At 45.1% G+C, this 14,044-nt stretch overlaps 1 protein-coding gene across 3 annotated transcripts in view; it reads left to right on the top strand.

Moving 5' to 3' along the window:
* Loxhd1 (lipoxygenase homology PLAT domains 1) overlaps positions 1-14,044 on the top strand; it is a 134,286-nt gene that overhangs the window by 81,106 nt on the left and 39,136 nt on the right. For all 3 annotated transcript variants that reach the window (XM_048363360.1, XM_048363359.1, XM_048363358.1), the window contains 6 exons: positions 3,879-4,045; positions 5,060-5,164; positions 6,824-6,952; positions 8,042-8,206; positions 10,198-10,379; positions 13,519-13,635. In XM_048363360.1, the coding sequence (XP_048219317.1) occupies positions 3,879-4,045; positions 5,060-5,164; positions 6,824-6,952; positions 8,042-8,206; positions 10,198-10,379; positions 13,519-13,635 (865 nt within the window). The remainder of the gene's footprint in view (positions 1-3,878; positions 4,046-5,059; positions 5,165-6,823; positions 6,953-8,041; positions 8,207-10,197; positions 10,380-13,518; positions 13,636-14,044) is intronic.

Below are 14,044 nucleotides of genomic sequence, written 5' to 3'. Positions count from 1 at the left end.
TTCTTAGGCAGGCCTGCTTAGATGTTACTTTCTTCTTGAGGCCTAGCATGCCACTCTCCTGTATTCTTCCTTCTCTATTTCTTTTCCTCTGAGTAATCTGACCTATAATAAGCTGGCATATTTAGCCTTTATTATCTACCTGCAATGGCATTTTGAGTAACAACTTTCTTTCTATTGTTACTGCTGTGGCTCCCCATTACCCGGAAGAGAGCCTGGCAGGGGTACCATGTTCTTGTCATTATTGATGTCACCAGTTTACTTATATTTGGTGTTTTCTTGCTTTTAGCTTGTACCCCAAATTCCACATGAAATCATTTACACTTTACAACACTCTGCTTTGCAACCTCCTCACTCAATGTTGTACTTTGAAGAGAGGTTTTTTTTTATTCCTAGTCCCAAGCTCTGACTCAACTCTTGAATAAACCTCCAGCTCACTCTGGCTCATGTGCTCTCTTCCCCTGGCCCTCCTCTAAGCATTGTGGGATGCACTGAGCATACTTAGCCCCAAACACTTCATGCCTCTCTCATTTGTTTCTCAAAAGATGCCTGTCTGCTCCCTCCCATGGGCCCTGAGACCTGCTTGAGAAGGACTGCTTCTTATGAGAGAACTGGAGGGAATCACAGGGCCTATCTCCTCTAACTTCATGTGTGTTTATTGGCAATGAGAAGGAGGCCATGCTTCCCACACCCAGTGCAGGCCTGGCTCTGCTCTGGTCTATGAACTGGTACTGCATGACGGGGCCTTCAAAGTCCTTCTGCAGATATCTCTAGGGCAATGGAACTTGTGCTCCACAAAAGCGAGCAGGCTTCTCTACATGTGTTCGCTGGGTGTAAGTGGGAGGGTTTGTGCCTTTCCTTTCTTTCTGACTTTAGTCCCTCTCTCTCTGGTTCACCTCCCTAGTTCTTTCTTTGTGAGTGCCTCTGCCTCTGTCTGTCTTTGTCCTCACTGACTTCTCCTTCTCATTGTTGCTGCCTCACCCTGACTCTATCCTTCTTTTATCTCTTCTCTTTCCCATAATTTAGAACTGCAGTCTATTATTCAGAAGTTATTTGGTTGAATAAAATGTTAACTTTCCCATTCATACGTTTAAGAGCTGAGAAGTGGAATAGTTTTCATCTGACATGGAAACACTGGCTTAATGGCTATTTCACTCATAGTACCCTACGTTGGTTGAGCTCCTCCTGCCTTTTTAGACCATGTCCATCAATATAAAATTGCCCCTGCCTACCCATCTGAGCCCACATACTGACTCTTGCCACAGTCTGGCCAACTGACTCTGCTTGTGAAAATGTGGACATCCATGGTGTTAGGAAAAGGGAGGAGAAAGGAAAAGTCCAGACTTAATCTCAACAGACTAGGACTGTTTATGGAGGCATAACAGTGAGGCACAGCCACCCTTCCCATGGGAATGGAGGTTGTGTGAGGGGGTTGATTTGGAGTCAGGCTTATATGGATCTTAACTAGGAAGCAGAAAATAAAATACAGGTTATGGTCTCTTGGGAGCCAAGGGTGGGTGCCCTTGGCCAGGCCCGGAATGGAATGCTCTGCCTTGGGTAAGGGAAGTTTCAGCTAAGCCAAGGTTGGAATGACCTGCCTGTGGTTAAGTACATGAGCATGCACTTGGTGCTTTGCTTGACCTAGGGGAATAAGGTGGGGGGATGTCAATCCTTGAAATAGTACTAACTACCTTAGTAAAATGGGGGCCAGATAAAGGCCAGATCCTTAGAGTACACCCACCACCCACCCTCAGACTTGGACTAGTCCCCATTGGGCCTTTATACATCAGGACGGGGGGAGTGGGGGGAGCTCAAATGGAATCAAATGAGGAGTGATTCTTGGAGCTTGGGAACTAGAGGGGAGGTACCCAACCTATAACATCTGGAAAATTCAGGCTTGGCTAAGGAGAAAGAAAAGGGAGGGAAATAATACCTACGACCACAATAGCATTACAGATTCTTACCAAAAGTCTTCTTTTAGCCATACAAGTATGTCCCATATGAGACATATATGAAAACAAGAGTCATCACTTGTCCAAAAGGCAGATATTACTGAGAGTCCTCAAAGGCTAAATCTGGCAGCCCTAGCACAGAGAGGTAAAGGGATTTGCTTACGATACCTGACTAGTGGTGTTACACAGGAATTTGATCATGAGATACAGAGAAGCTACACTTTGAGAAGTGGAATCAGGAGTCCTTATTAGAAAGTCAGTGACTGCAAGCAGACACATGTTCTCCAAAAACTTGCAGCTTCCTATCCACTTAGTTAGGAAACTAAGCCATGAGGGCAATAATAATAATAATAATAATAATAAAAAGAACAGAAAAGCAGTCTCAACAAACCAGATCAGCTCTGATGGAGAGCTGAAGAGGGATACCATGGTGACCTGAAGAGAGTCAGGAGACACGAGGCACAGCTCAAAATGGTGGCAGAGGTGGTCAGGGCCTAAATAGGGTAATGGTCATGGGTTAGTGTCACAGGGAGCTCGAGTTCAAAGAGAATTCACGGTACAGGACTGGCAGTTCCAGTAACCGACTGTCCAAGTCACCACCCCTCCCTCTAGGAATTCAGGCACATCCACCATCTGGGAAGCAGGACTCCACCTCCAAGAGTTTTTGGAAGTTCCTTATCTTCCATCATGTTGCCAAGATGGTTCCAGTTAGACTCAGTATCCTTACTTCAGCAGAAGAACTGGGAATTATACTCAGATGGTCTGGTTACAAGGTCAAGGCCTTGGTTGCCTGCTCTACTACTTCCCTCATCCTGGTCTACTTTCCTTCTGTCCAGTCCCTTCCATCACCAAAGGGTCCTGCCTCTTCTTGGAGTGTTACAGGGTAATTAAAAGAGAAGCCACATTCTGAAGGATTGAATCTTGGAGTCTTTATTAGAATGCTAGCAGTCTGCAAGCAGCCAGTTGTTACAAAGGCCTACAGCCCTTTAGACACACTTACATCTGTTAGGAAACAGGCCAAAGAGGAAAGAAGGAACAAAAACAATACCAACAAACCAATTCAGCTTCAATGGAGAGCTGAAGTGGGACACCATGGTGACTAGAAATGAGCCAGGAGATGATATGGGACTCAAACATGGAGACATGTGGTCTGAGCCTATATAAGGTTCTGGTCAGGGGGCAGGGTCACAGGAAGCTTCCAGTCCCAGGCACTGGACTGACAGGTTCAGTAATCTATAGACCAGGTGCCCACCCCTGTCTCTAGGGACTCAAGCACACCCATCACCTTGGGGTGGAACTTCCCTTCCTCTAGGAATTCAGGCACACCCATCACCTGGAGGTGAGACTCCCTTCTTCACCATGAAGACAAGATGCCAGACTCTACCATTCATCATGTGTCCAAGATGACACTAACCAGACCTGACCTCCTTACTTCAGGAGGAGTCTGACTTTTACCTCCTTTCCCTAGATGGAGCAACCATCTCTGCCTGCTGCTTAACCACATGCTATGCGATCTAATAGCAGAATTAGTCGCTTCAGTCAGAATCCGTGAACCTAGCACATGTATATGAAGCCTCTCTGTGCACTACACTCTCTGTTAAAGTAGTTCTGACTCATAAACTGATACCAGAAAGGAAGTCTTTCTCCAAGATCTACACAATATAGCCCTGCCTGGGGGTTTTTGTGCTCCAGGCTTGTAAAAGCCATCCTTAATGAGGTATTTGGAGACAATGTCTCCATGTTTGTTCTCTACTCCAGACAAGTGACTCATGACTAATTCCCAGTGTGGGTAGGATGGGAGGGTGATGCTGTCAGGGGCAGATGGGGAGAGTCTGGGCCTGATAAAGGGCCCCTTATACTCATCCTGAGTCTGCTCTTTCATGAGACCTTTCCAAGAGAACATTGTCAACCTTCCCTTCCCCTCCACAGGTACTACTTCCCGTGCCAGCGCTGGCTGGCAGTGGAGGAGGATGATGGCCAGCTATCCAGAGAACTCTTGCCAGTGGATGAGTCCTATGTGCTGCCCAGTGAGGATGAGGAGGGTGGGGGGCATGGTGACAATAACCCCCTGGACAACCTGGCGCTGGAGCAAAAAGGTGTTCAAGACTAAAGCTGAATTTCTCCCTTCAGCATCCTTCCTCTGTGTCTCTTCCTCTCTGGGTCTTCCATCTGCCCTCCCTTGCTCTGGGCTCTGGACATTTCCTCCTCTGACAGTCAAGCTATCCTGCCTTCTTATTTCTCTGTGGCAAAATTGGGGAGGTCGGTGGCCAGGAGTGGTGGTTCACGCTTGTTACTCCAGCTACTCAAGAGGCATAGGTAGGAGGATTGTAGTTTGAGGCAATCTCAGCAAAATCTTAAGACCACATCCACAAAATAAAGCAAAAAGGGGCTAGCTAATGTTATTTAAGTGGTACAAGGATCTGCCTAACAAGCGTAAGCTACTGAGTTCAAACCCTATTTCTGCAAAGAGAACAAAAAACAAAAAAAGAGCACTACAGGGAGGGCTGAAGTTGGGGCATGTGTTCTCATGTGTCTAGAAAAAGATTTGGTATCAAGCCCATGGCTGTGAATGCAGATATCGTCAGGAAAGGAATGATTGAGCTCTCCTACCCTTGCTTCATCTTCCTCCCTCCAGTCACATTTAGTCTCCTGATGCATTTGTGCCTTGGGAAACCATAAACAGAAGCCTTCCAAAGCCTATGGTGCTTGAGCATCCTTCGCTGAAACTCCTCCCAGCCTGCAGAGGGTCACACAGAGCACCTGGCTATGAACCTCTGACTCCTGGTGCCACTCATTGTCTCCCCTAATCACATCTGTTGTCACCTCTGTTGATGGAGAGTTTCCTATGTTAGCTGAGTCAGGGGACATTATCTCTACCATCTGAAAATTTGCAATGAAAGGCAACTGCAGAACAACATATACCACAAGGAAAGCTATTTGTTGAAAGGGCTCACATGACTGTAGACCCATGCTGACTGGTGATCACAGTGATCACAGCTTTAGGATTGGAAGAGCAATGAAGACAGAGGGGGTAAATACAGGAAGACTGTTCCCTTCATGGAACCCCAGAGCCATCTCCAGCTCACTTCTCTATGCTTTTCTCCTGCCAGATAAGTCAACTACATTCTCAGTGACCATAAAGACTGGGGACAAGAAGAATGCAGGCACAGATGCCAATGTCTTCATCACACTCTTTGGCACACAAGATGATACTGGTGAGAAAGTATGCAGGCCCAAGAGTCACCATATGCCTCCCCTGGGGCATGAGCCATCTCAGAAGAAGTTTCCCAGGAAACCCTGGTCAGGCTTCCATCTCCCAACTGATTATAGCCCTTGACTCCATCAGCAATGTTTTTCCTACAAAATCTCCTTCACTGTTGACCAGCTTTTTCTTCTTGTTCTGGTGGTGGTGAAACTCTAGCCCTAACCCCCCCTCACACTATAACAACCCTCAGCCTACTAAAAGGAGATTTTTTTCCAGCTTCAGTGAGGCTCTGTTAGAGAAGGTCTTCCCACTGTGAGATGTGCAGGAAGTCCTAGAGTTAGTCCGGAGCTTCTGCACAGGAACTCAGAGATGGTGGTGTTTAATATGGTTGCCATTGATTCGTGTTCAGCCTGCCTGAGTCTAACAGGGGTCAGTTTCTCAAGCAGTCATTATCCATTAGCTTGATACCCTGTGATCCCAGAGGCTTGGGGAATGAATGGCCCTGATCCTTCACCATGAGCTGCTGTGTGCTAGCTCTGAGGCTTCACTCCATCCTTAGGTATAAGATTATGAGAAAGATGCTTGGCCTTTTGAAACTTCATTCAGAATATTTGTAGAGACAGAACTAGTCCCACAGAGTTTTTATAGACTTAATGAATTGAACATGTAAAATATTCAAAGTTACACTCGATAGACAGTAATAACTATTATTTGATAAAGTACATAAAGCAAATAATGTATAATTAGACAATTAGGTCACAATGATGGTTCCCAAACTATGGCAAAAGAGTTGATGAGCCTGAACAGCTGCATTTATTTGCTTAGGATTTTTCTCTGTGTTACACATATTCTTGAGCACGCAGCAACCATCATCTTATTAAGTCTTCACAATAATCCCATGGAGAAGACACCTCTTTGGATATTTTGGGAAACCAAATCTCAGCAACATTAAGTGTCTATGATCACTAAATGGTAGGAGAGAGGGACACACACTGGACCAAAGTCTTCTTGAGTTTGCACCAATCTACAATGAGGCTGTGACTACCAAAAGAGTTTTCTACATGTGCTGGCTGAAAAGGAGGGGCTATCTTTGAGTCTGAGACCACCTCAGATTTCAGACTATCACTAGAGCCTGAGTCCTAGGCAGATTCTATATGAAAGTTAGCTAGTAGGAGGCAATTGACATCATCTTTCTCTGTCCAGAGAAGTCTCCAGAAAATTATCATATTCCCTATTTCCACAGGAGATCCCTGTTTTGTTTTGTTTTTCTAGTGAGTATGGCCAGAGTAGCTTTGTCAGTGAATTCCCTCTTCATATGCAGAATTGTGAAAGGTTTTGAAAGAGTAGGTATTGACTTGACTTGGAGCCTTACTACTCCCTCCTGGATTGCTGTGGATAAGGTATTGCTTTAGATATAAACTAGATATAAACATCATTACAGAAGGTTTTTTAAGCTCAGCAACACACACACACACACACACACACACACACACACACACACACACTCCTCCTAATATGCAGTGGGGCCCAGCAGATGATAATTGCACAGTCTGGATTTGATAGAAATTCAGCAAGCTTGTCAGTATGAGACAGGACAGGAGGGTTAGGTCCAACCAAATTGGAAAGTTCTCAGGGCTATCACATCATTCTGGAATCATCTTGTTGGCAGGAATGACCCTTCTAAAGTCCTCAAAGACCAACAGCGACAAATTTGAGAGGGACAGCATTGATATCTTCACAGTGGAGACGCTGGATCTGGGAGACCTGTGGAGAGTTAGGATCGGCCATGACAACACAGGTCTGGCTTCCCTGCCCTCTTCACTCTGCTAGAATTGCAAGGACCATGGACAGGTCCCTGTGGGCACCTGGGAAAGATTTGAATGCCATTTGCTTTCCGCACAAATACAGTTTCTCATCCTCCTAGCTCAGTGAAGCCATGGCTGCACACAGAAATTCTAATTGGTTTGGAGCAGGACTAGGGTGCTGGCAATTTTTCAAGTCCATTTCCAACATCATATGCAGCTAGGTTGGAAAGTCCCTGATGGAACTCAGTGGTTCTGTTTTGTAACTTGAATATGTATCAGAATCACCTGCAGTAGAGTGGGTGGAGTACTTAACATACAGATTTCTGGGCCTCACCCCAGAGCCATTAACTCAGTAGGTCCAGGAAATGCCTTAAAACATGGAGCTCATCCAAGGCCCTATGTGGTACAGAGGCTGCTGGTCTGTGGACCTCATTTGGGGAACAGCTGGTCTAACTGGTCTTTCGAAAAACCCACTAACACATGGGCCAGATTTAAAAGGTGCCTGTATTGATTCTCTCTGCACAAAGTAGGATTTATTCTTGGTCCTTAAGTCTGGAAGGGGCCTTCCTCCTAGAACTCAGAATCATCAGGACTATAGGGATAGGGTTCTTTGCCTTACTTCCATTTCCTTCTTTAAGCTTGAGTGCTCACATTTCCCCCAGGGAAACCAAACACTCTTCCACTGATTCCCCTTCCCTTCATCCATCATAAATTGAGCCAAGGAACTGTGAGCATCATCCATGCTGTGGGATGAAACATAAAGCCTTGGTGGCATAGGCTCTCTTTGGCATTTCTGGGCTTCCTGTTTGGAGCTACATCTACCCTGCATAGCATACAACCTTGCACAGACTCTCTGCCTTCCTATCACTTCTCTAATGTTGCTAATTTCACTGGTAGAGCCCAAAGTGTGAGCCAGCTCCAGCTAGGGAAGGGGTGACACAGGACTGGAGGGGGGGCAGTTCTAGGTGTTAACCATCCAGGCATCCAGGTGGGAAGGATGTTTGTAGTTCCTGAAGACACTCCCAGGAAGATATCTCTGTGCAAGCCCTTGATAGGTTCTCTGTGTGTGTCTCTCTCTCCAGGAAAGGCCCCAGGCTGGTTTGTAGACTGGGTAGAGGTGGATGCTCCCTCTCTTGGAAAGTGCATGACATTTCCCTGTGGCCGCTGGCTGGCTAAGAATGAAGATGATGGGACTATTGTCAGAGACCTCTTCCACGCGGAGCTTCAGACAAGGCTGTACACACCATGTAGGACCAAGCATAGCGAGGCTGGCCTTCTTCAGGGTCCCCATCCCCTATCATCCCTCCCACCTCCATTTCTTTATCCAGAGTTGACTGGGCAGGGCCCACTGTGAAGACTGGACTCTCTTGTTCCTTCCCCAGATTTACTGAATTGGAAAGCACTGTGAGTCTGCCTACTCCTGGACCAAAAGATTAAAAAAATATATGAGATTTATTCCAATCTCCATCCAAAACTAGCTAGTGACTGATAACACATAGAGAGCCTAATTTCTCCAGGGATTCGTTTTCTGAGGTGCAAAAGAGAAAATAATGCATGGTGAATAGACTATTCCAAAAGAATGGTCTACCAGTGAGGAATTAAGATCAATCCCATTCACATTATTCTAGGTTTTATGTGAAAGAAATACCATAAGAGTTTTCTGTTGCTGATGGTGATGGTGAGGAGAAATCCAAAAGAAGGGCAAATGTCATTCCCTTTACTGGATAAAGAAAAGGAGGAAAGAGAGTTTGGTGATGTTTCATGCTTCCTCTCCACTGTTATTAAATCATATTAAATCTTTACACATGTGTAAGTGCATATTAAATGTTAATCAAATTGAAATTAATCAAATAGTAAAATGCGCTGTCTGAATTTATAGGCCAGGCATGTCTCATACTTGTAATCTGAGCTACTTAGAAAGAGAAGACAGGATGAACTTGGTTTAAGGTAGCCCAGGTAAAGTTAGTGTGAGACTCTATCCAAAAAAATAAACAAGAACAAAAAGAAAACTGACCTAAGGAAAAAAGGTTGAAAACATGGCTCAAGCAATATCAAGCACAGAGCTCTGAGTTCTGAGTTCAGTTTTCTTTTTACTATGATCCAGAATATATATACACATTCATACACATACTCAACAAACAATAAGTATTGCAAAAATTCATCTTTACTCTGTGATATACAATGATATTTTTCACTTGAGTCTATTCAATGCTATATGCTTTGTAAAAATACTGATGACAGCTCACTAAATTCAACCTGTAGTTGACGATATGTTGTTTTAGACAACTGGTTTCAAACTTCAGTGTAAAGGATGTGATAGACCCACGGTGCAGACAGCTGAGCATCAGGCTGTTTCTTTACAGATAATGAGAACCATGGCTTGTAAGTAACTGAGATCACACTGATAGTTTAGGATCAGCCTGGTTGAATTCCGCACACCATGCCTTCACCAGTGTGCTGCATTAGTCCTGCAATGTGTTAAGCTCAGAGACCCTGGCCAGAGGGGTCAGGGCTTTCTGTAGACATTTGGCAAGACAGGACCACCCCCCATGGTTGCTAGGCAACCATATATGATCCAGGTCCATGGGTAGCAGCTTCTTTTTTCTGAATAATTACTTATTTATTGTCAAAGTGATGTACAGAGGGGTTACAGTTTCATACGTAAGACAGTAGGTACATTTCTTGTACTGTTTGTTACCTCCTCCCTCATTTCCCCCCTCCTCCTTTCCTTCTCCCCCCATGAGTTGTTCAGTTGGTTTACACCAAATGGTTTTGTAAGTATTGTTTGTGGAGTCATTTGTCTTTCTATCCTTTGTCTCTCGATTTTGATATTCCCTTTCTCTTTCCCAGTTCTAATACCAGTATATACAGTATCCAGGGTACTCGGATGAGATACAGTGATAGCACGGGGACAACCACAGGCAGGGGATACAAGAGGATCATCAACTAAAAAAAAGCTATGGTTTCACATGGCATGTTGAAGTAATCACAACAGTGATATAACATTTGTTTCCATAACATGGAGTTCATTTCACTTAACAGCATCTTATGTGTTCATAAGGGCATAGCTATTGGGCTCTTGTGATCCTCTGCTGTGACTAGCCTAAACCTGTACTAATTATTCCCTGGGTAGCAGCTTCTTATGAAAGGGTCCAGGAGGAGGAGGATGATGAAGAACTTGACCTCATCTGTATTTGTCTTCTTTTCTCTCCTCCCTTCTGACCTTGCCCTCTGTCAGTTGTTCCATATGAAATCACCCTCTATACCAGTGATGTCTTCGCTGCTGGGACAGATGCCAACATCTTCATCGTCATCTATGGCTGTGATGCTGTGTGCACTAGGCAGAAGTTCCTTTGCACCAACAAGAGGGAGCAGAAGCTGTTCTTTGAAAGAAAGTCTGCCTCCCGCTTCATTGTGGAGGTACCTGGATTAGTGGACTATCCACAGAGGGCACGCAAGACAGGACAGAACAGGCAACTTTTCCAGTTTCTTTGAGCTTCAGCAACCCTAGCCAATTTGAAGAACAGCAAAACTTTCCCTCACCCTCCAGACATGTCATGATCAAAGGCATTATGGGTAGCTAGGACTTGGGGAGATGATAAGTCTGAGGCCAGTGGGGCATCTCCAGTGCTTCTACCACACATGCATGGATGGATCAAGGCTTCCAGAAAGGCTGAGGCTGGAATGTAGATGGGTTTGAATCTTACTACCAGTACTGCATGGAGATAGATCTCAGCTTTCAAGCTTCAACTTCTTGACTTTTAGTCTTTTGATCAACAATTTGGCACAAGCACATCCTTCATTTTCCAGAGCATTCTCTCAGGTCTGAACAAATAGGGCTTCAGCCCTTCTATGTTTACTCTGAATGTTGGGACCAGAACCCCAGAAGTCCATGTGCTTTGCTTCAATGCAAACTCAGGGCTCTTGCCCTGGGTCCCCTGGGATGTGATAGGATGAATGGGAAATATAAAAGAAGGAGATAATCTGGACTCTGGTTGCATGCTTCTACTCTTGTGAAGTATAAGGCTTGGAGACTCATGTGAAAGCTTTGTCTGTTCACTGCTGTCTCTCCTATCTATGCTGCTCTACCTCTCTACTTTTGCTGGGTCTTCATGTCAAAGGTCTACATAGTTGGGGGCTTCAGATCCTCATACAAAGCTAAATCATCTGCTAATTGATACCACTACTGACTATGGGGGTGAGAGAAACTAACATACCAGATGTATCTATAGCTACTCACTGAACCCTCACAACAGCCCAGTGCTGCACTGATCCCTGGGTAAAGTCAGGGAAACTGAATTTAGTGGCTAGGATGTTGTGAGAGAAGGATCTAAGCCCAGGAGGACTGACTCTGGAATATAGACTCTTGGCCATAGAATAGCTAAGGATTCTGTTGACAGTGTTTAGTGAATGAAGAGGCTTACTGGAAAAGGTGGCTTTCAGCTAAACATGGAAGTAGACATAAGCAGGAGCAAGGAGGAAAGGCATTCTTGAGAAAAAATGGCATGCCCAATGGCCCAGACATGGGGGAAAAAAGGCACAATATGTGGCTTGAGGATTGGCCAGAGGGCACAGAGTAGCACGATAGGACTCAGGTGGAGAGCAGGCAGGAATGAAGCTGCCAGGAACCTGGGAAGCCTAGACTTTCAAGTGGAGACACATCCCTTATTTTCTGGTTGGAAACAGCCTTATTATCCTTGGCAAGTCATGGTCCTCATCCATTCTCTGAGAGCAGTTGACTATTTGTGGGAAATTCTGTCACTTTTATTGAGTCTTAACAAAGAAAATGCAAGGCTGATTCATTTATTCACACAAAGCTAACATTTCACCACTCGAGATGGCGTGGTACATGAGTCATCGGAGCCTAATGCCGTCAGAGGCCAAGGCTGTGGTTACACTTCTGCAGAATGCCCGGGGACTTTCATCAATGAAGTCCTCCTTAATAGACAGCTATAATTTGCCAGTAATTTGTTGCTATTTTTTTTCTTTTCACATCTCTCAGGAGTTTGGGGACTATGAGAGCTTGGAACCCAATGTAAAAGCTTTGTCTCTTAGCCTCTGTCTCTCCTACCTGCGTCCCCCTCCTTTTCTTTTCTGATGGATTTTTCACTTGAAAGGTAGAATACTGGGTGGAAAGTCATTCCTCACTCTGATTCTGCCACTAGCCCCTAACCAAGCCAATCCTTTTCTCTGTGGCCCATCTTAAGAGGAAAGGGCTGGTCAGGAAGAGAACAGATAATAAGAGCTAGGAGATGTGGAACCCTTCGCACCTGCTAGTCTTGTTCTAAGAACTTGATGTGGATCAACTCATGAATCCTCCTGGCATTTCCAAGAGGGTAGCCCTAGTCATTCCACATCATAGATGAGCAAACAGCAGAAGGAAGGTGAGAAACATGCTCAGTGTTGACACCAAACAATAGAGCTGGGATTTGGACTCAACAGTTCAGCTTCAGAACCTTTCCTGTTAATGCTGCCATGTCCCAGGAGAAGGTCAGGGTCCCTTCTGATGTGGATGTCTGATGAGCCCATCTTTCAGAGCCCTGTCTGTAAGTAGCAGCTTCTAGGCTTTCTGAGCAGTAATTAACAACTAAGACAGCCACCCAGTACCTACAACTGACTGGCTGTGGATTAAGGTCATGGAAGATCCACGAAAGGCAAGAGACCTACATATCTCAAACTATAAAAAGATGTGACAGGAAAGGAGGAAAAGAAGCCTGTGAACAGAGGGAAGGAAGTGACTCTTCTTTCTCTGGCTCACTGGCCTTTCCAGGCATCTGAGTCCTCCCTCCATGGAGATCTTGTGGACCCACAGGCATCACCCAGGCATCTGTGCTTCTCAGAGAGGGAAGGCCAAGTTCAAGTATGCTTGCCACTAATTGTCAGCCTGACAGCACTGATATTTGTTTAGTGACTCAAAGCCCTCTTGAAGTTCACAACCCTCTGTAGACCATGCTATGAGAGACTGTTGTAGAGAAATTTGACCTTCTTGGAGAAGTACAAAGGGCTTTATGGAGTAATCAATAGGAAGCAACACTTGAGCTGAGATCTGAATGATGAGATTGGGTAGTCATTAGACTAAATAAAGAAAATGAAAGTGGAGGGGCTGGCAGAGCATGTGCCAAGACCCCATGGCAAAAAAAAATGTCAAGTCGTGAGGGGAGGCTACTAGGGGTTGGAAGTCAGCCTAACAAAACAGGAGCATAGACCAAAACAGAACTCCTCTTTAGATACCCAGTTCGGTTCTCTAACATGGAAGGAGCTGCTACAATAACAGGTTATAGAAGACGGAGGCCAGCCTCCACCCTGAAGACTGAGACCACTTCCAGAGAAGTGGGCTTAACTGAGTGCTGAAGTCAGGGCTGGCTAAGTGGAGAGTGGGAAAGAGAAGTATGGGCAGGGAGTGTACAAGGGGTTGGCAGGGTGACTAAGCTGGGCAGTAGAGATGTGGTGGGAACAAGGGACTCTGGAAGTTCAAAGGGACTTGAGAGTGATGCCCTGGGGAGATGTGGTATGGTGGAGGATTTTTTCCTAATATCTGCTGTCTTTTCTCCTTTCCAAGTTAGAGGATGTGGGTGAAATCATCGAAAAAATCCGGATTGGCCATGATAATACAGGTGTAAATCCTGGATGGCACTGTTCACACGTGGACATCCGCAGGCTCCTCCCAGATAAGGAAGTAAGTTTATGAGGGGTCTATCCTTTTTCTTTTGTCCAATTCCAAAAGACTTTTGTCCAATTCAAAGCAGAGTCCCACACTGACAATTTGCACTTTACTGAGCTCAAATATGAGGAGAAAAATTCACTCCCTTTATTCAGAGTGGAGGAACTAGCTCAGATGGCAGGCAGAACCTTCTAGAACCTGATTTAGTGGTCAAGGAGGAAAGTCTTGGCAGACATGTCTCTGCTCTTCAGAGGCCATGCTATTAGCGAGTGGCCAACATGTTGCTGCTACTCCAGATCCACTCCTGAAGAAAACCTGCCTCAAACTACTTGGGATATATTCTGGAAACCACAGCATTCTACATCTTGGTCACAGTTGTGGAGAGAATTTAAAAGCAAAGAGCCCTTATCCACTGAACTTGAGT

The sequence above is a fragment of the Perognathus longimembris genome, chromosome 15 (genome assembly GCF_023159225.1).
Source record: "Perognathus longimembris pacificus isolate PPM17 chromosome 15, ASM2315922v1, whole genome shotgun sequence".
NCBI lineage: Eukaryota > Metazoa > Chordata > Mammalia > Rodentia > Heteromyidae > Perognathus > Perognathus longimembris.
This window is presented reverse-complemented; position numbering and strand designations above follow the sequence as displayed.